The 21,538-nt window shown below is 40.3% G+C and overlaps 1 protein-coding gene across 2 annotated transcripts in view; it reads right to left on the bottom strand.

Moving 5' to 3' along the window:
• Nucleotides 1-302: 302 nt before the first annotated feature.
• ADGRA1 (adhesion G protein-coupled receptor A1) overlaps nt 303-21,538 on the bottom strand; it is a 534,808-nt gene continuing 513,572 nt past the window's right edge. For both annotated transcript variants that reach the window (XM_075843229.1, XM_075843230.1), the window contains 2 exons: nt 14,266-14,361; nt 303-4,998 (listed from right to left, as the gene is read on the bottom strand). In XM_075843229.1, coding sequence (XP_075699344.1) covers nt 3,780-4,998; nt 14,266-14,361 — 1,315 coding nt within the window. In that variant the 3' untranslated portion in view covers nt 303-3,779. The remainder of the gene's footprint in view (nt 4,999-14,265; nt 14,362-21,538) is intronic.

Below are 21,538 nucleotides of genomic sequence, written 5' to 3'. Positions count from 1 at the left end.
TAACCACTCCTCCCTCTCGCCAAGAGTTACCTGGAACCGCTGTACCTTCTCCAAACATTTCAACTTTTTGTTAATTCTACAATGTAGTAGAAAACGTGTCTCAGATACAGTGTCACATACAATGGGTCCTGCATGCTTTGCAAAGACATCTGAGTGAATTTTAATTAACGTTTCATAATACCTCATACGAAGGATTGTGCCACTTACACTGGTGTGGAGGTGAATTCTTGTGGATTCATAATGTTCTAGAGTAATACCAACATGATATTCACAGTCTTTAACAATACTGCACTTTAAACATGTAACATTGAAAAACAACAAATGGTATATTCTGACCTGCGTCATGCAAATAACAACCAATACAACACTGCAGATGGAAAAGGAGTCATATTAGCGATCTCTTCCCTCCAACATGGAGATAAGCGAACACTGAGTGGACATTATGTGGTTCTAGAGTGCTAATGGCAGACATTTCGAGGCAATATCATTACACTACATATTGTAGTTTATATAATAAAGACTGTGTATGGATATATCTCTTTGTCAGAATGGTATCACCAGTGCCAATGTCATTCGTATTTCAGCAAGCTACCAATTTCAGGTGTATCTATTACTGGAATATATACACAGTGGAGGCTGGGTTTTTGTTGGGTGCACAAGTTTTATCAACGTCCTAAGACACAAGTGGCCATTCAAATATCTGCAAAGGACCACGCTAAAAGCCCCTTTACACGCAATGACCTATCAATTCATTGACCATTTATTGGTGGTCTGAAAAGTCATTGGCGGGGATCTGATGGACATTTCCATCAGGATGATTAGAGCTTCCTCCTGGCCGGGAGAGTACTGTCATTGTTGCCAAGTGATGGCAGTCATGAGAGCTGTGGACTAGGCAGCAATGGCGCCTTATGCACACAGTAAAGTGCCTGCGTCATGCTACATGGAGTTCAGCACGGCTCCCTACTATGGAGGATTACGGGAGTCTGTCTGCTGCCATATAATGCTCCGTTGTGTGCCGTAAGCATGTGGCTATTCTCCCCTAGAAGCAATGTATTATGAAATTGGAATCAAATGATGGTACAGTAAAGGCTCCATGCACGTCTGATTGGCTATTACGGCTCTGTTCAAAATGGCCGTGTATATGGCCTAAATGACACCCCTCTATGTGGGACCCTTACAGAATCATTAACTTGTGTCGTGGCAGGGAAATTGTCATGGTAAAAAGTTTGAAACTAACAGGTTTTGAAATAAAAAGGTTACTAATTATTTTCCATCCTAGACATTCTTCGCACACCATCCTATGTTTATTGTATGGGTAGACCTTATTGGACAATCCCTTTGTGTTAGAAGGGTCCCCTGAAGATAAACTAATTTCAGGTTATGCCACTGTTGGGGCAATCAGCTGTAATACTGTATGTGGGGGAATCCGGCAGCAAGTGTTAATTTTTACTGCAGCGCCACCGCAGGAGAAATTGAGCGTTACACAGTTCCAATTGAAGTCAATGAACTGTTCATACAATGCATAGACATGCTGTGTCCTCCAGAACTAAAGATTCTCTATGTATCAACTCTTTGCCTTTGCTAATAGATGAGGATCCTGAACAAGAGACCCCCATCTATTTATTTATTTTAAAATACCCTAATAGCGTATGTGAAAATAGGATTTCTAAACGGGACAACCCCTTTAAAGAGAATACATGTCACTTTCCTATAGATTACATTCTGTCATTCGGCCTGAAACCATAACCTTTTGCCATCTTATGTAATTTTGACACAACCCCCGGCCTCAAAAAAAAAAGTGATACATATGGTACATAACTTTATTATGGTACATTGTGTATTGTTTCTTTTTTTATATGATCAATTGTATTTCATCCAGAAGATAAAACTCCAAATTATTTTCACCAAATCAACGTCTCGATACATCTCGGACCGTTTTCAAGTTGTTATTTTAGGACGTACCAAAATGTTGTTGAGCTGATCAAAAAAGTTTGGAGTTTTATCTTCTGGATGAAATATTAGATGATCAAATATGAAATATAAATTGCTGATGAATAAATAATAGAATGCTCATTTATTGCAAAGAAACTTCGAGTGCTATGGACTACTTATACACTAGTATTCAGATTGAACATATACAGACAAGGTATATTGTTCCAATATTTCTTATATATTCCCAACAGATTACAGGCGATCCCTGGAGGAAGCTAATTTTCAGGAGAGTCGTCTAACAAAAATGGGTTGTCCAAACTCTCAATACATGACCGGCTGAGTAAGTACTGGAATGAATAAAAGGATTTTATACCAATGGTCTTGCATGAAGTAATGTCATTAAGTTATGAGACATAGGCTGGGTTCACACGACCTATTTTCAGACGTAAACGAGGCGTATTATGCCTCGTTTTACATCTGAAAATAGTGCTACAGTACGTCGGCAAACATCTGCCCATTCATTTGAATGGGTTTGCCGACGTACTGTGCAGACAACCTGTCATTTACGTGTCGTCGTTTGACAGCTGTCAAACGACGACGCGTAAAAATACAGCCTCGTCAAAAGAAGTGCAGGACACTTCTTTCAGACGTAATTTCAGCCGTACTTCATTGAACTCAATGAAGAGTAGCTCAAAATTTACGGCTGTCTGAGAAGCCTCGCAAAATGCGAGGAGGAGCATTTACGTCTGAAACGAGGCAGCCGTTTTCTCCTGAAAACAGTCTGTCTTTTCAGACGTAAAAGCCTGCTATCGTGTGCACTTACCCTTAAGCATTAGAGGGCTGCATGTGGCCCTTCTGATGTTTGTTGGATATACATTTTCTAAGCGCTGGTACTATCTCTAAAGTAGATGATGTACACAGTAATGTAAGTAGTTATAAACAATTGTTTAGCCTCCATTATTAGGGTCAGTGCACACAGTTTTTTTGGTGCTGATTTTGACTCGGAAACAGCGTCGGAATCAGCGGCAAAAAACACACGATTCCAATGGGAGGCATTTTTTCCCGGGCGGAAAACAAAAAGCGTCATGCTCTTTCTTTGAGTGGTTATCACCTCTGACCTCCCATTGAAATCAATAGGAGGCAGAAAAAACTTGTGGTGCTCGTTTGGAAACAAATGTGTAAAAAAAAAAGTGTAAAAAAAGGGTGAAATAGGCCTTAAATATTTAAGTTTGTATGTCAAAATGGTTACCTCCACTGTGCATAGACAAAAGGTGCAATTCTAATGGTGGCACTTAATACAATATACACATAAATAACATATAACTCAATAGTTGAAAGATGCAATTCTTAGGTTCCTTTTCTTCTGTGTGTATTTGGACAAATATTTAAGGGTTTATGGACACAATTTGAAGACGACTATAAGAACAACATGGAAACAAGTGATATCAATCTGACATGAGATACACTCGAAACTTCTATTCGGTTTAATGGTACAATGTGTAGAACATATTAGAAAAATGATTGGAATAATTTATTGTCATGGTAACAGTAGCAAATGTAACACAGAGAAGTGTGCCAAGAGTAAACACAACAAAAAAGGGATATTGCCTCTTCGATCTACTTTGCACCTTGGTGTTCATGGTTCTTTGCCGTACACTTATTGTTAATCCTCTTTAACAAGTTATTTTTTACAATTACCACATTATTATTGGATTCTTTGTATAACAAAACAGAACCAAGCATGGTACATGTACTGGTGTGCTGTACAGACACTTAACAAGTGAATTTAAAAACATGGCGGACATTTTTTTACCAGCGCAGGAAAGACGTAGGAGCTAGGCCCAGAACTACACAGTAGTTTCATTTCTCCATGGCCCCGTTTTTACGTTTCCTGAATTATCGGAACTATAGATCATGGCTTCATGCATGCTACCCTTGAGTAACCCGTTAGGATTTGTTGTATTAAATGGATATGATTGTCTCCTCGGTTGCATCTCAAAGTGAGTATGGTGCACAGTGTCAGAGTCGGGCATTTTGCCACAACTAAATATTGCAGTACTTGCATCGCTGCTCTCGGGCTGGTTGATAGTAGGATAAGGGTCGCTTGCTGCACAACAGCCCCGTCTGTGGCCTGTATGACCCTCATGTGTACTGTGTGGACTGTCTGTGTGTGAGCTGTGGATACTCCCATCAATGCTAGACGGAATATGGTAAGCATACTCTCTCTCAGCAGCTGACCTATGTCGACTGAAGTAGCGTGGCTTAGTTCTGCTTTTTAGACACCGGTGAACGTGCATGTTGGGTCTAAAAGCACCTTCGTTATGCACATGGATATGAGCTTCGTCTTCCATAAGTTGTTCACAGTGAATCTTTGCACAGCATGGGGTGACTGGTGAGAGGCAGTTTACATGGTTCTGCACTGCTTGTAAGTTAGTAAGTTTGCAGTGACTCACAGATGGGTGGTTGTACATAGGCGACTTATTAGGGCATGGTGAATCCTGAATACAGGTCGCATGACCCTGGGCATCTCCATTTATGTTCACTTTTTGGCGAGCATTTGCTGGCACTGCGTATGCATTTCTTTTCGACGGACAACAGGACCACCAACAATGCCAAACATCATCTCGCTTTGCACAGTGATGTATTAAAGTGAAGAGGCCTAAAGTTACACAAAATGCTCCATATAAGCAGCTAAATATCATATCCAAGAAATGCCCTTGAGAAACAGCAAGAGCCCCAAAGGTCCAGGTTGCTGTAAATAGAAAGAGAGTAAATGCGGCAGCTCGTAGCTGGGCCTTGAATGAATGCTCATTTTCCAACAGTGAAGATGAAATCATGGAGCAGGTTGCCTGGGCAACTGGCCCAGCTTCAGTTATATGACTGTGACCCATTTCTCCACCTGCCAACCTCTGCTGCTCCTCCGTCCTTTCCTTTAATTCATACTTGCGTTCAGGATGGCGCTTTAGCTGTACATAGGTACAGAGGAAATAAATACAGGTAACTAGAACAATAAATGCGACGGGGCCATAGAATGCACCAAGACTCGGCTCCCAAGCCATCCAGCAGCTGTGAACAGAGAGAAAAATACAGATATTAGTACTACAGAAGAACACCGAAAAGTAGGATTAAGCCGATCACACATCATGTGGGTTGTCTCACTAAGAAAAATGTGTTACCCTCCATACCAAATGATGGCACCAACAAGCTACTCTGCCTTGGTCATGGTATTTATATACATAGTTAGGGCAGCAAATTAATTCTTTGCCCCGGGTGAAGGAAAGACTAGCCATCATTTTGTCAAGGCCGGCAAGAAATTGAACACAATGACTCGGTAGATTGTTATTGGTAACCCCTCCAACTTTTCTTTGTACTAGTTGGTTATCAATGAAAACATTGTCTTATATAATGAGGAAATATATGTATACGTACGGGTGGGGCTACAGCCGGAAATGTCGGTGTGTGAAACTATAATTAATTGGCAATTAAACTCTGATGATGCCATTGCCTGTTAACCCTCGCGCAACTTCCTCTGCTATATATGCATGATGTGTTATTTATATAGTTTCTAATGTAATCCCAGTGGAACTCGCAATCTAATTATCGGATCTCAAGCCTACCCACTCAATATGGTCAATTTCATAGACACACCTATCACTATTAGGCAGAAACTGGAATAGTGGGACTAACTGAAAGCCCCCACACCACTCTATGGCATTAACCTCTTGCTGACATTTGATGTAGGGTTAAATCATAGCCAGCAAGGAGAACTATGGAGCAGGCTCACGGGCTATGCTTCAAACTCAGCAGCATTCTTTTAGGGCCCCTTGTCCACGGGCCCGCGGCATGAGGGGGCTTGCGCCACCTGGCACATAACATTTATGGTCTGGGCAGCATGGGCCCCTCATGCCCGGTGACGTTGGTAGCACCAGGGGGGCACTGGTGCTAGTGACTGCTGCATTCAATTGTACCTGCGCCCTCAAGACACAGATACAATTGAATACTATAGGCTACTGGCCACGTTAGGCTTGCAGCCTATAAGACGCCGGGACAGAATCCCTGTGCAGGCCGGTGTGATGATGTCACTGCATTACGCTGGCCTAGGCAGGGCTCCCGTCTAAAAGCTGTGGAGCGCTCTGCCCGTCGCGGGTACCGGGCTAATTAAGTAAAATCATTTTTTTTCATTTGTTTGTGGGGCTGTGTGTGGCACTATCTACAAGAGGGGGGCTGTCTAGCGCTATCCACAAAAGCGGAGGATTTGTGGTGCTATCTACAAGGGGGGGCTGTCTGATGCTATCTACAAGGTGGGGGGCTGTGTCTGGAGCTATCTACCAGAGGGGGGGCTGTGTGTGACGTTAGCCCCTCCCTCTGGTAGATATGTTTGGTGCTATCTACCAGAGGGAGGGGGCAGTGTGTGGTTTGTATCCACCATGGGGGCTGTGTGTGACGCTATCTACCAGAGGGGGGCTCCGTGTGCCGCTATCTACCAGAGGGGGGCTGTGTGTGGCGTTATCTACCAGAGGGGGATGGGGTATAGGTGTGGAGGGTACTGAAAAAGCGAGAAACCAACATGTCTGAGTGCCAAATTCTGCAGAGACGAGTCGTGGCTGGAATAAGTCATCACAATGGTCTGAACCGGATGGAGAAAAAAAAGGGAAAGTGAACCACTCTATTCAGAAAAAAACACCTGTGAGTCACTGGATACAAATGTGCTGAAAGCAATTATATGGTCTGCAGAGCTCCTGTGTATAACTGGCATCTACCACTATATGGTGGTTATGTTGGTCTTTGTAGATTGGTTTTTAATCACTAACAGTATGGGGGTATTATTCAGTCACTATTGTTTGGCGGTATTATGTGGACCTTATATTGTGTTATTATTGGTCTTATAATTGTGAGTTGTGTTCAGTAACAGTATGGGGGTATTATTCAGTCACTATGTGGTTATGGTGTGGAGGTATTATTCAGTAAGGGTATGTTCACACGAGGGCGTCCGTAACGGCTGAAATTACGGGGATGTTTCAGCCTGAAAACATCCCCGTAATTTCAGCCGTAACGGCATGTGCAGGCGCTTGAACGCTGCGTCAATTACGGACGTAATTGGCGCTGCTATTCATTGGAGTCAATGAATAACGGCTCCAATTACGGCCAAAGAAGTGACAGGTCACTTCTTTGACGCGGGCGTCTATTTACACGCCGTCTTTTGACAGCGGCGCGTATATTACGCCTCGTTTGAACAGACAAACGTCTGCCCATTGCTTTCAATGGGCAGATGTTTGTCAGCGCTATTGAGGCGCTATTTTCGGACGTAATTCGGGGCAAAAACGCCCGAATTACGTCCGTAAATAGGCCGTGTGAACATACCCTAACAGTATGGGGTATTGTTCAGTCACCATGTGGTTATGGTGTGGGTTATTATTCAGTAACAGTATGGGTGTATTAGTCACTCACTATGTTATTATAGTGTAAAGGTATTATTTATTAACAGTATGGGGGTATTATTCAGTCAGTATGTGATTATGGTGTGGAGGTATTATTCAGTAACAGTATGGGGGTATTATTCAGTCAGTATGAGATCATAGTGTGGCGGTATTATTCAGTATCAGTATGGGGTATTATTCAGTCACTATGTGGTTATGGTGTGGTGGTATTATTTTGTAACAGTATTGGGGTATTATTCAGTCACTATCGGATTATGGTGTGGCAGTATTATTTGGACCTTATATTGTGTTATTTTTGGTCTTATAATAGTGAGTTTTGTTCAGTAACAGTATGCAGGTAATATTTCATCCGGTATAGTGGTATGATTTAATAACTGTATATATATATATAGATAATTTTTTGTGTCAGAGGGGGGATATATGCTTTGGGGCTTCCAACACTCCTGGACGCGCTAGAAATCAGCGATGCAGTTCTCTGCACACCGACTTATGAATTTACTGCATTATTGATACAATAATTCAGCATTTGGGGCCCCACTTTTAACTTTGCCCAGGGCCACACTTTGTCTAAAACCGTCCCTGTCGCTAAAACCAGAATCCGTCAGGTCAGCGGCACTGACGGGTTCAGTGTTAGCGGCTCCGGCGTGTCTCTGACACGCAGGATCCACCTGTTATCGATCACATCTAAGTTGTAAACTTAAATGTGATCGATAACAGCTCGATCCTGCCTAACAGCTTTTCCTTATTTCGGGATCTATTATTTGCTTTGGCTAAAAAAAAACACATAAAAATCTCTACCAAATGGCCCTGTGTTCAGCCTAATGAGTATTAACAAATTGATTCTAAATGTATTAAAACAAATAAGGTTTTCCAAACTGATTGTTATTCTCACCGACTAAATATACTCACAACATGCTAAAATTGACTGTGTATCAGTTTAGAGATTTCAATTGCTTCCGCATCTAATCAGAATTGTAGACAGTTATGTATGGAAAGTTTGCAGTCGATTCTGATTTCTATTCCACTTGTCACTTTGAATGACCTAAGAAGAAGTTTTATGGTACAGGAATAGTTCCTCGTCCTACATTTTAAGACCCCAGGACACACTAATGTTTCCAAACATTGTTATACCGTCTCGGATCTAATCTCCTTTCTCAGTCTTTCTATGAAATAACTTCCATTGAGAGATTGACGTATTTCTTTCTATTTGCAACTCAGCTTCTTTTCACTGAAAAAATCAGTAACCTGAAGGATGCCGTACTTCAACATGTCAACTTACCCACTACTATATTATATGTTTGTCAATAGGCAAGTAATAACATTAGTCTACAGTGAAATATATCACTTTAATTGTAGCGCAATTGTACCTTACATTTTTGTTGCCTGTTGTACAGTTTTTTATTACAAAATATAACTCACTGTGATATAAATAATCAAACATTCAGAAACTGATATACAGCAACCTGTACAACATACATTTATTCACTTTAAAGTTCTTATATGTAATATTCACAGATCGCTCCTCTAGGCAAAACACTCAACGGGCATGGTACAAAAGGGAAGAATATTATTCTAACAACAGTAGGTGAATGTGTACTGAATAAATCAATATATATTGCTTATTGGTTACTTAATGAAAGTGCCATGTTTGTTAAGGAAAAAATAACCTGTGTTGAACTTGTATTAAAAAGGACCCGTCAGCTCTCCTGATATGTCTGTTTTAGTAAATACTTTCATAATCTTGTATGGCGAATAAAACAACAATTCTGGAACTTTTCTTAGAACACGGTGTTGTGCAATGTTCTCCTGCAATGTAAAATATTCATTGCTGGCTGAAGGTACGCTTTAAATTCTACCGAATTGTACTTATATTTACAATATATTTGTTCATAAGATTATTGTGAAAAATTTGTGTATGGCCAACTTATTTAAGCTTTAGAGTCATATTCAAATATAACAGGTAACAATGAGACACATAAAGTATAATATAAAATAGCAACAATACAGGTGTGAAATGTGTCAGGTAGCAGAGATACTTTGCCGGTCCAAAGACCAAATCTTTAGTACTCAAGTGCCAGTTATATAACTGACCAACGAGTGCCAGTAATATAATTCTTAGGGCTTATTCACACTATCGTGTTTTACGTCCGTGCTACGCGCGTGATTTTCACGCGCTTCGCACGGGCCTATGCTAGTGAATGGGGCCTTTCAGACTGTCAGTAAATTTCACGCAGCATATGTGCGCTGCATGAAACTCATGACATATCCTATATTTGCCCGTGTTTCGCGCTCCATTCACCCATTGAAGTCAATGGGTGCGTACAAATCGCGCATGGCACACGGAAGCACTTCCGGGTGCCACGCGTGATTCGCGCAACAGCTGTAAAATAAATGAATGAAAACAGAAAAGCACCTTCTGTTTACAAACATAAAAACAGTGTCATAATGATGCCGGCTGCGCGAAAATCACGCAGCCACGCACCATATGGTGATGACACACGGACCTTTTGCACACGCAAAATGCACACGCTCGTGTGAATCCGGCCTTAGCCTGGTGTCAACTGTTGGTAATATTATGTTACTGGTGCCAACTATATCATGATCACCTTGCTGCTGTGAGGTGTCGGGTGATAAGTGTGCCCTATAACCAGACACCACATGTGTATCTTCACTTGTCATCGGTACATAATAATATGTGTGGCTACCATAACCCTGGAGCCTGCTAGTTTAGGAACATTGCTATACAGATAAGGCACAATTGTCCATTCTTTACTATAGTTTATATGGTTTTGTAATATTGTAGCTGATGTATGGGTAATAGTTCTATGTATGGGTTCGGTCAGTGGTATTTTTCTGGCCACTTGTAGTGTTTTTCATTCTTCTTTATAATACCTTGCCAGCTAAGTAAAGTTAATTTAGAGGGGGGAGGAATCCCACAGCTCACCAGTCTGGATGAACAAACTCGGACTGCGCATGGATCCTCACGGCGTCACACGATGAAAATAGAAAAACAAAAACGAAGAACCTTGATCCTGCGCTTGATTTAAAAAGAAGTCTTCCAACTTTACTTCAAATGTATTAAAATCCAAATTGCACAATGGGGGGTTGCATCAAAAGAGGGCCTACGCATTTTGGACGAATCACATGTCCTTACTCATGGCATGGTATAACATAAAGACTTCTTCTTTTTACCCCCTTCGGGACGAAGCCATTTTTTGATTTTTCATTTGCGTTCTTCACTCCCCGCATTCCAAGAGCCATAACTTTTTTATTTTTCCATCAATAGAGTAATGTGAGGGCTTATTTTTTGCGGGAGGAGTTGTAGTTTCTTATGTTTTCATTTATAGTTCCATATAATGTACTGGAAAACTGAAAAAAAATCTTTGCGGGGCTGAAGTTGCAAAAAACTATAATTGCTCAATTGTTTTTTGGGTTTCGTTTTTACGGCTTTCACCGAGCAGTAAAAACAACAACTTATCTTTATTCTGCGGCTCAATATGATTACGGTGATATCAAATTTATATAGTTTTTTTTATATTATACTACTTTTATTGAGAATAAACTCTTTGTTAAAAAAAAATGTTTTGCGTCGCCACATTCTGAGAGCCGTAACTTTTTATTTTTTCAGCGATGGAGCGGTATAAGGGCTTATGTTTTGCGGGACAAGCTGTAGTTTTTATTGGTTCCATTTTTTGGTATGTAGAACTCTTTGATCGCTTTTTATTACATTTGTTTTGAGAGCTAAGTTGACAAAAAAATTCGATTTTGGCGATTTCAATTTTTTTTTTTTTTACAGCATTCACCGTGCACATTAAATAACGCTATATTGTAATAGTTCAGACTTTGATGGATGCAGCAATATAAATTTTGTTTACTTTTTTTATTTTTTTACATTACTAAAGAAGAAAAATGGGAAAAGGTCTTCTTTTTAAGTTTTAATATATTTGTTTTTTTCACTACTAAAAACTTTTTTTCACTCACTTTATTAGCCCCCCTAGGGGACTTGAACCAGCGTTCATTAGATCGCTGGTACAATATACTGTAATACTAACGTATATATCGTCATTTTTACAGGCATCTGTTAAGCCCTGCCACAAGCAGGGCTTAGCAAAGGCAGAGTGAAGGCAGCCCTGGGGGCCTTCATTAGGCCCCTGGGCTGCCATAACAACAGTCGTCACCCCCCAATCTCACTGGAGGGGGGCGACGAGCTGTTGGAGGGGGCCGCCCCCCTCTTTTCAACACCTCAAAAGCTGCGGTCGGGATTGACCATAACATTTGAGGGGTTAAACAGCCAGGAACAGCGCGATCCAAACAACAACCCCCGCACCTGGACGTAATGGCATGTCAGGGTGCGCGAATGGGTTAAACCAAGCACTGGATCAAGGTTCTTAGTTTTGTTTTTAATTTTAACACAACTATTCTTTATCATTATTATATATTATGTAAAAAAATAAATATATATATATATATAAAGTAGTGTGTTCATAGAGTAATGTTGCTGTCTTACAGTGAGTGATTATTCCCTCCATAGGACTAATGTGACCATCATTATAATGACTTTAAAAAGATTAGGAGCTTGACACTCATTGGGTTAGGGCATTATTAATTGTGTGTCAACCAGTACTAATTTTACACTTGGGAACCTGATGGCTGCATTGCTTCGCCTGCACAAAGCTGGGTCCCGAGTTCCCATCACTACTTTTCTTGATGAATGCCTCAAAGTGGAAACTCGGAAGACTCGGAATAGGCATTGATGAAATGATAAGATCGGACAAAACAGATGTTTTGGCTTTGCTTTTTAATCAGTTGTCTTTTTTTTTCTTCTTCCAGAGTAACATTAAAAAGATTTCAAAGCTTCCAGCGCAAAACAAGTAAAAGCAAAAATACACAATCTAATATGAAAGGAGTTTCTGCTGTGTTAAACACAACCATAAATGTAATGTCTATATAACAGTGTTATAGCTGTTTTCTCATAGGCTGTGACATCTATTGCATGGAAACCCTAAGGGTATGTGCACACGTAGTGACCAAAAACGTCTGAAAATACGGAGCTGTTTTCAAGGGAAAACAGCCCCTGATTTTCAGATGTTTTTTGAGCAACTCGCGTTTTTCGCGGCGTTTTTCGCGGCGTTTTTTACGTCCGTTTTTGGAGCTGTTTTCATTGGAGTCTATGAGAAAACAGCTCAAAAACGTCCAAAGAAGTGTCCTGCACTTCTTTTGACGAGGCTGTAATTTTACGCGTCGTCGTTTGACAGCTGTCAAACGACGACGCGTAAATGACAGGTCGTCTGCACAGTACGTCGGCAAACCCATTCAAATGAATGGGCAGATGTTTGCCGACGTATTGTAGCCCTATTTTTAGATGTAAAACGAGGCATAATACGCCTCGTTTACGTCTGAAAATAGGTCGTGTGAACCCAGCCTAAGCGGAGTTGTGTGCATTACTAGCTGCCATGGTGCATATGGGCTGTCACGTGGACATTTCTACCTCATTGTAGGAATGCCTTCTCTTGGTGGACTAATCCAAGAATTCTTTACTTGTAAGTAAGGATTAAAATAATAATTTCCTAATCAGCTTGGTATTTATACATAGCTACAATGTGATGGAGATCTCATTTCTATGGCTCATTGCTTCAAGTTTTCACTTAGGTTTCCAAACATTGTCAAAGTACTTAAATGGTTAGATTACCCTGTCTATGGATGGTCATGCAACCTATATTATACCTCCATAAGTCAGAATGTGGAATTTACAAAACCTATATAACAGCCCACCAAAAGAGAGTAGCAATAACCGCTAAACAATGTATATGCAAAAGTCCAAAATGCCATTTCTTGAAGTATAATATATCAGTACACCACAAAATATACTACTATAATATATACAGAGAAACACTATGATGGGACCAAAGAGACGAAAAAGGCCCAAAGATAGAAAGATCAGACCGGAATACGCCGTGCGTACGCGTTCCTTGCATGCAGCTTGTCTGTCATGACGGATTTGCACCGTCTTTAACGGCCTTCAGGTGTGGGGGCGCTGCTTCTACCTATATATGCCCTCCTCTATTTTAATTGTATTTACCTCCTAACGAAGCAGCAGCCAGCAATACTGACGTCAAGGAATTCTGTGACAGGGTCATTCACTATGTCTATAGGTAACTTTTTGCTATGACTCCATTATAACAGCCTTTGTTTTTCAGGCTTTGCGCTTATTTTATTTTTTTGGATACATCTTAATGACTGGCTATATATTCATGTGTATCATTTATTCTATTTTTCTGGTTAGCATAATTGTTTTCCCGGGTTTGCAGACCATTGCAATGCACTATTATTAGCTATAGTTATTCTTAATTATACTATTTAGCACATCCTGGATGTATCATAATTTGTTTACAGTGTGCTGGCTGTTATTGGTCAATTAGATTCTTTGGGCATAATTTTTCTATTTTTTGTTATTTGGGGACACCTGCTGTATATTCTTCATTAGGCTGCAGTCCTAGACATGTTATAACTGGTATTGTCTGGGTCATTTCCCTGCATGCATACACAGTAACATATTGTTTGGACTCCTGTCTCATCTCTGTGTCTTCAGGCTTTTTTCGACTCTTTGGTCCTATAAGAGTGTTTCTCTGTATATTTATAGTAGTATATTTTGTGATGTACTGATTTATTATATTTCAATGAATGTGATTTTGAACTTTTGCATATACATTGTTTAGTGGTCACTCCTACTCTCTTTTTGGTGGGTTGTTACATGGATGGTCATAGGCAGACAAATGTTCCCTCCATGGTGATGGCTTATTTTCAGATTTAGTAGATAAAATCCTCATAGGAAATAGAAGAATCATGTCCACCCTACAGAAAACTTGATAATGAGCATTTAGAACACAATACTTACTAAGGTGCATTGTCTTCATTTCCGTAATTTTTTAGGTTGGTTGCAGCAGTTATTCCACAAATAATAAAGGGGACACCACCACTTATAAGATAAAACCTGTTGAAAGAGAAATCAAGTAGATCATGAGTATGTGTAATGGTAGAAATAAAACAATAACACAGGGAAATGGAGCAAAGCTTTCTCCAACCTTCCTCTTAAAGGGGGTTTCCAATTATTAAATTTTTTTGCAATTGGTTTAACTGTAGTATGATTTATCACTTAGTCTGCTTTTTTTGCAGTCTTCAGTTGCCGTATGCGCCAGCAAAGCTCCCAGCCCATGCGTCAAACGTACCCATAGGACCCTATTTGCTCAAAGAGGCCAAAAGAGTGTCCTTTTGATCTCCGTTGGACTGGTATACATCGCTATACCCTTATTTCTGTTGTATGGAATAGCGCAGTCTGCAGAGGTAAATATTCAACAAAATGTACATGATTCGGCGTGGATTCTTGCGGATTTTGCTGGAGAAATTATCCGCAGCAAATCTGACCTGTGTGGACTTAGCCCATGTAATGTTCTCTACATGTGCCTGGATGAGCTGCTCCTTGAGACACCAGGTGAGAATAACACAACTCCAAAAAATCTCCTGTCCTCAAAATAGCATGTGATTCCCCAGCTTCCTGCAGTTCTGTCTGACTTTTCAGTATAAGTTGTTTTCTTATATTATACGCGTAATTTTGCGTTTTCCTTATTAGGGTCCTTTCCCACATTGAGGTGCGCTTAGAAGCACATTAAAAAAACGCATCCGAAACCACTTGTGTTTTTACCATGCATCAAATGGCGGTAAAAACGCATGCAGTTTTCTAATGAGGTTTTTCAATGCGCTTCTAACCGCACCTCAACCTGTGAATGGACCCTTAGGGCTTGGGACTCCATTAGCAGTTTTCTATAGAGTTGTGGTCTCAGGTTACAATATATTCAAGTTACAATGGTTGTCCCCTGAACAAATTAATATTGTATCTTGAGGGAGCACTGTATAGATAAACTTCTGGATGCCGGTATTGTCTAGAATCGTCCGTTATAGCAATACAATCAACTTTTTTAATGCTTTCCCAATATTACAGTAATCTTCATACAGCTAATTAAATTTTGCCACCTGCGACATGGAAATAACAGAAACGATGCCACATGCAGCGCTGAAATTTCAGGAATGAAACACCTTTGAAAGAGATTCTTTGTTGTTCTCTAGCAATGTGCTCCTAATTTACTTTTCAAGCCAACATACTTTCATGAGCGGTAAAGTAGGTCTGTCAGTGCACCGCAAAACTAAGGGAATGTCTCAGAGAACAGAAAATCCAAATTATTCAGACATTCTGCAAAAATAAACCAAAACTAACTAATTACCTTATATCTACTCACCTCCAACATATCATTTTTTTATAGTTCCATGTATATGTATACAAGCCAGAACAGATTTCAATATACTAGAACATGCTAATATATTATATTACATTTATAAGTAAAGACAATTATAGTACAGGAATGTACATGTCCGTGGACATAGCCATGACAACCAGCATGGAAATATCCATTGTTTATTGCTCTTTTATTCCGAGAACTAGAACACTGTGTATGATAGAAATACAGTTTAGATCACAAAGGGACTTCTCTACATCATGACTAAAAGGCTAGAAATAACACTAGCCTTGCACTACAACCTAAAATTAAAATTTATTTTTGTGAGGATTATACCATTGATTGTGAGAACTTTAATGTATATAAGTAAACACCCCTGAAAGTCAGTACTTTGTGGAGCACCTTTTGCTGCAATTACAGATGCAAGTCTCTATTAGCTTAGCACATCTAGACACTGTGATTTCTGCCCATTCTTCCAGGCAAAACAGCTCCAACTCCTTCCAGTTAGATGGGTTGAGTTGGTGTACAGCATCTTCAAGTCATGCTACAGATTCCCAATTGGATTGAGGTCCGATCCAAGACATGTAAGTGCTTCCGCTAAAACCGCTCTTGGCTCTAGCAGTATTTTTTGGGTCGTTGTCCCACTGGAAGGTGAACCTCTGTCCCGGTCCCAAATCTCAGGCAGACTGAAACAGGTTTTCCACAAGAATTGTCCTGTTTTTACTGGCATCCATCTTTCAGTCAATCATGACCAGTTTTCCAGTTCTTGACGATGAAAGGCATCCACGGATGCTGCCACCACCATGCTTCACTGTGGGAATGGTGTTCTTGGGGCGATGGAAAGTGTAGGGCTTGCCCCACACATACAGATGTAGCCATCTTTAACTTGATTCTGATAACTAGCTGCAGCGTGATATCACACAACAAAAGCCATTGAAAAGTCAAGATAAGAGATCTAGCCATTGTTTAATTAATGCGTTAAAGTCAAGGTAAGGACGGCTAGATCTGTAGCGTTTCCCATAATGACCAAAAAATTCCATTTTAGTCTCATCTGACTAGAGAATCTTCTTCCATGTATTTTGGGAGTCTGCCACAAGCTGTTTGGCAAACTCAAAACATGTTTTCTTATGTTTTTTCTGGCCACTCTTCCATAAAGTCCTACTCTGTGAAGTTCACGACTCATGGTGGTCCTATGAACAGATACTTCAATTTCCACTGTGTATCGTTGGAGCTCATTGTGTTTAATGGTCGGTGTATGTCTCAAATCTCACTTTAATGCCCTCCTTGGTTTGTAGCACCACCTTACCGGCCAGAGGGCAAAGTGTTTAAAACTTCTGAAAATACTTGTTTTATTGTGGTCATTAATACTTATAAGGCTCTTTATGTGTTCTGCCAGTCAGATCAATGCCACCTCCTCATCACCACTCTACCAGTAGTCTTATAATTTATGACACATAGCCACCTGACACTCCTCAGTAATGAAAAGAGATGAGATATAATAAAGAGGATCTTACCATCTTTTTATTCATTTCTAACATAATTCATTAATTATGATCACACTCAATCTGCTGTATAAACTAATCATATTTCCCCAGCAATGTTACTTGCAGCTGCAATACCTGAAATAATCTTACTTTGATCTCCGAAATTGGGTATTCATCTATCTAAATGCTAATTGCCTTTTTAGCCTTTGCCTTATCCTTCTTGCTTAACCATCATTAATTCCAACTGCAATTCTAAAATGTGTATGAAATGTAATTTATCTTTACATTATGTTCCTCGTCTTATGACAACCATGAGAAATGTTACATTAGTCATGTAAGAGCCGTATTTGTATAAGGTTATTATTACTGCCAGATCTATTTACAAAGCTCTTATTTATGTGTAGAATGAATGCTGGACAGATTACAATCGCAGTACAAAGCTAAAGGTACTTTTACACCGGCCAAGTTTGGTCAGTGCAACGAGCGCCGATCAACGAGACAGCTTGTTGATTGGCGCTCGTTTGCTCCTTTCACAAGGAACTAGCATGGGGACAAGCGATCGTTACTCCGACCACTTGTCCCCATACATTTGTATCATGTCGGCAGCGTGTCTCCCTTTTTACACGGGGAGATGTGCTGCCGACAACAATAATATTTTACACATTTAAAAGGATAAGCAATTTCTCATTCATCTGCTTATCGCTGCCCTGTTTACACAGCGCAATTGTCCGGAACGAGCGTTCTTGAACGTTCGTTTGCCCTATAATTGGCCAGTGTAAAAGGGCCTTAAAGAGGCTCTGTCACCAGATTTTGCAACCCCTATCTGCTGTTGCAGCAGATAGGCGCTGCAATGTAGATTACAGTAACGTTTTTATTTTTAAAAAACGAGCATTTTTGGCCAAGTTATGACCATTTTTGTATTTATGCAAATGAGGCTTGCAAAAGTACAACTGGGCGTGTTGAAAAGTAAAAGTACAACTGGGCGTGTATTATGTGCGTACATCGGGCGTTTTTACTTCTTTTACTAGCTGGGCGTTCTGACGAGAAGTATCATCCACTTCTCTTCAGAACGCCCAGCTTCTGGCAGATCACGCTGTGACGTCAATTCCCCAGGTCCTGCATCGTGTCAGACGAGCGAGGACACATTGGCACCAGAGGCTACAGTTGATTCTGCAGCAGCATCAGCGTTTGCAGGTAAGTAGCTACATCGACATAAATACAAAAATGGTCATATCTTGGCCAAAAATGCTCGTTTTTAAAAAATAAAAACGTTACTGTAATCTACATTGCAGCGCCTATCTGCTGCAATAGCAGATAGGGGTTGCAAAATCTGGTGACAGAGCCTCTTTAATACTCAGTGATGCCATAGTAGAGGAATAATGCACACTATGAGATCATAGCACACCAATAATGCAAAGTTATGGAATCGCTAGTTTAGCAATTCCCAGGGTGGAAGTTTATGGAATTTATAGATGAGTGATTCCCCAAAGGCTGCTGGAGACTGTCGGGAGTGAGCGTGCAAATAAATCCGCAACCCCAAATCCACCACAGCTCTGATCTACAGAGTCTAAAGCTACTCTATGGTGTTCGCCAAAGCCCACCGCAGGACAGGTTGGTTTTTGCTGCATATAACTGAGGTTGTTTTAACAGAGTTCAGTGTTGGATAAGAGGTGCAATGCAGGCAATACCAGAACAGGTAATAAGACAGCCCAAGGGTAAACAGAAAGTCAAAATCAATAAGCAAGTGGATGTCAGGAATAGCAGAGGTCAGAACTAGCCAGGAGCAGAAGATCCATGTCAGCAAACAAGGGGTAATCCAGAGGCAAGCCGAGGTCCAGTTCCAAGAAGTCCAAGGTACAGGGTATAGTCAGTAGCTTGATCAAAACACATGCAAACAGAAAATGTCTGAAGCAAATGAAAAGGGGAGGAAGCCAGGTATAAATACTCCACCCTTACACCTGACAGTAAGAAAGACAGAGAAAGTGGGATAGGCTTTATAAGTAAAACTAGAACTGCCCAGAAGCTAGACTAGTAGTCATGGCGATCTTAAAGGAACAGATGTTTCCTAACATGCACATTATGATGTCACATTACAGGGATAATGCACATAGTGATGTCACAGCATAGATATAATGCACATGATGTCACAGTACGTAGATAATGTTCTTTTCTTGGTCTCCATGTGATCTGTATTCAATTTTCCATGCTCAACTTCCATCATCCATAATCATCACAAACTGCATCTCACCTCTGAGTGGGGGTGTGCTCATTTGCTTGACAACTGTGATGCCAACTTCCCTACTATTTATGTCCAAGCATAGACCATGATTTGTTACTTGCTACTAGCTATGTTATACTAAGACCCAACATGATGCCTGTAAACCACAACCACGACCCAGGGTTTGCTTCAGGCTATAACAAGTCATCATGGGACCTTATAGCAAAATTGAATATGCAAATATCTTTATCCATTACATAGCACATAGTCATATGTGTAGTATACATACATAGCACATAGACATACACACTCCATACAGACAAGGTGACAACATCTTATAGTGCCACTACTAGGTTAATATTAATTAAAGGGGTTGTTCAGGATTAAAAAATCATTGCTTCTTTTAAAAATACTGCCACGCCTGTCTACAGGTTGTGTGAGGTATTGCAGATCAGCTACTTTTACTTCAATGTAGCTGAGCTGCAATACCAGACACAACCCATGGACAGGTGTGTCACGGCAGTATTTAAATTTGTGGACAACCCCTTAAACCCAGATATCTTACATTTCATGCATTGTCTGCCCTCCTCCCTCAGGTGGCTGTTCCATAGCAGCTAATATTGTTGCTATAGAAGTAGTTCCACCAATTTCTATAATATTTTTTTAATTACCTTACTGTTGTTAAAGGGTAACTAAACTGTTAAAAAACTTTTGACATGTCATAGTGATATGTCAGAAGTTTTGATCAGTGGGGTTGTGAGCACTGAGACCCCCACTAATCACTAAAACAAAGCGGGGGAAGTGCTCAGTTGAGCGCTGTCCCGCTGCGTTTCTGATTGGCTTTCCTTTGGAGTGGTGTACGGGCTCAATGGAAGTCTGGTGTGTCACTTCGTTTCTCATTGGTTTTCCATGGAAACCTGAGTGAGTGGTGTAGACTGTCTATTGAGCTCCGAGGAAAGCCAAGGAAAGGCGATCAGAAAAGAAGCGGCACAGCGATCAGTGGTTTGTCTCAGTGCTTGGACACCCACCAAACAAAACTTCTGACATGTCACTATGACATATCAAAAGATTTTTAAAAGTTTAGTTACCCTTTAGAAGGATACAATATACTTAACTGCGTTGTTATAGTGCACATAATCACCATTAATTGATAGAGATCAGTGGTGTTTGCGTGCACAATAGAGTGGGTCTTGTGTAGGCTACAGGAAAAATTTCCACAAAGTTTCTAATTTATGATGATTAACTGGTTCTATTAGTTAATATCCACCTGGGATCACTTATTATAATATTACAGAATGGCATGTAAAAGAACTAATTGCAATCTGGTAGCAATAACAAGAACAGGAATCCGCTCTTTCAGAGTCCACTTTATCTTTTATCAAGTTCATAATTTTAGCTCAGTTGGTCATGTATTAAAAAGTATCCCTGCACAAGTAATTGCAATTATTTATGTTAGCGAGGCAGTTTAATATGCACGTTTTTGCTAATCAAGCATATAATGCTAGCTGTATTTTCTGCAGGGCATGAGAACTATGTATAGAGATAGTGATGCCAAATGAGTGGATTATACAGATCATTGGATCTCTTTATTATTCATATAAAATTCAGGAAAAAAAATTACTTCCGGACTTATATCCTACAGCTGGTCACAGGGCCGCAGTTTGGGATATTTAAGCCCCATACAGTAAAAAGACAGGACCACTTGGGCTACTTCCCATATGTACCCAATTGGGAACACTCGGTAAACACCAGGAGCAAGGAACTGGATTTTTGTAATATGGGGGCCCTTTTGAAGGGGAAAAGAGACAATATCATTGTTATGTATCGTTTCAGCCTCATACAATATATTTAGTAGAAACCCAATAAAAAGGACGCATTCTTGTAATATACTGTGACTGGCAGTCCGTGGTTGGCAGTAGATCCGAGAGAGTGGTCCTTTTTTTGGACTCTTTTGCCCAGGCCCCTGAGCACAGTAACGCTCGTTTCCAGATGGTGGCCTAGGCTGGCCCAAAGCTTCTTGGCACCGATCAGCGGTTTGTAATGATGTCACAATTATAGTGATACTCTGTATATTTTCCTTTGCTATGAAATCACAATCAGAATGACATCACAATGTGTGTTAGCTCTAAAGCATCCCAGTCCCAGTGACATCACACAGGGTGCCATGATCTATGTCAT

The sequence above is a fragment of the Rhinoderma darwinii genome, chromosome 11 (assembly GCF_050947455.1).
Source record: "Rhinoderma darwinii isolate aRhiDar2 chromosome 11, aRhiDar2.hap1, whole genome shotgun sequence".
Classification (NCBI taxonomy): domain Eukaryota; kingdom Metazoa; phylum Chordata; class Amphibia; order Anura; family Rhinodermatidae; genus Rhinoderma; species Rhinoderma darwinii.
The sequence above is the reverse complement of the archived record's forward strand: the minus strand, read 5'-3'. Positions and strand labels throughout refer to the sequence as shown.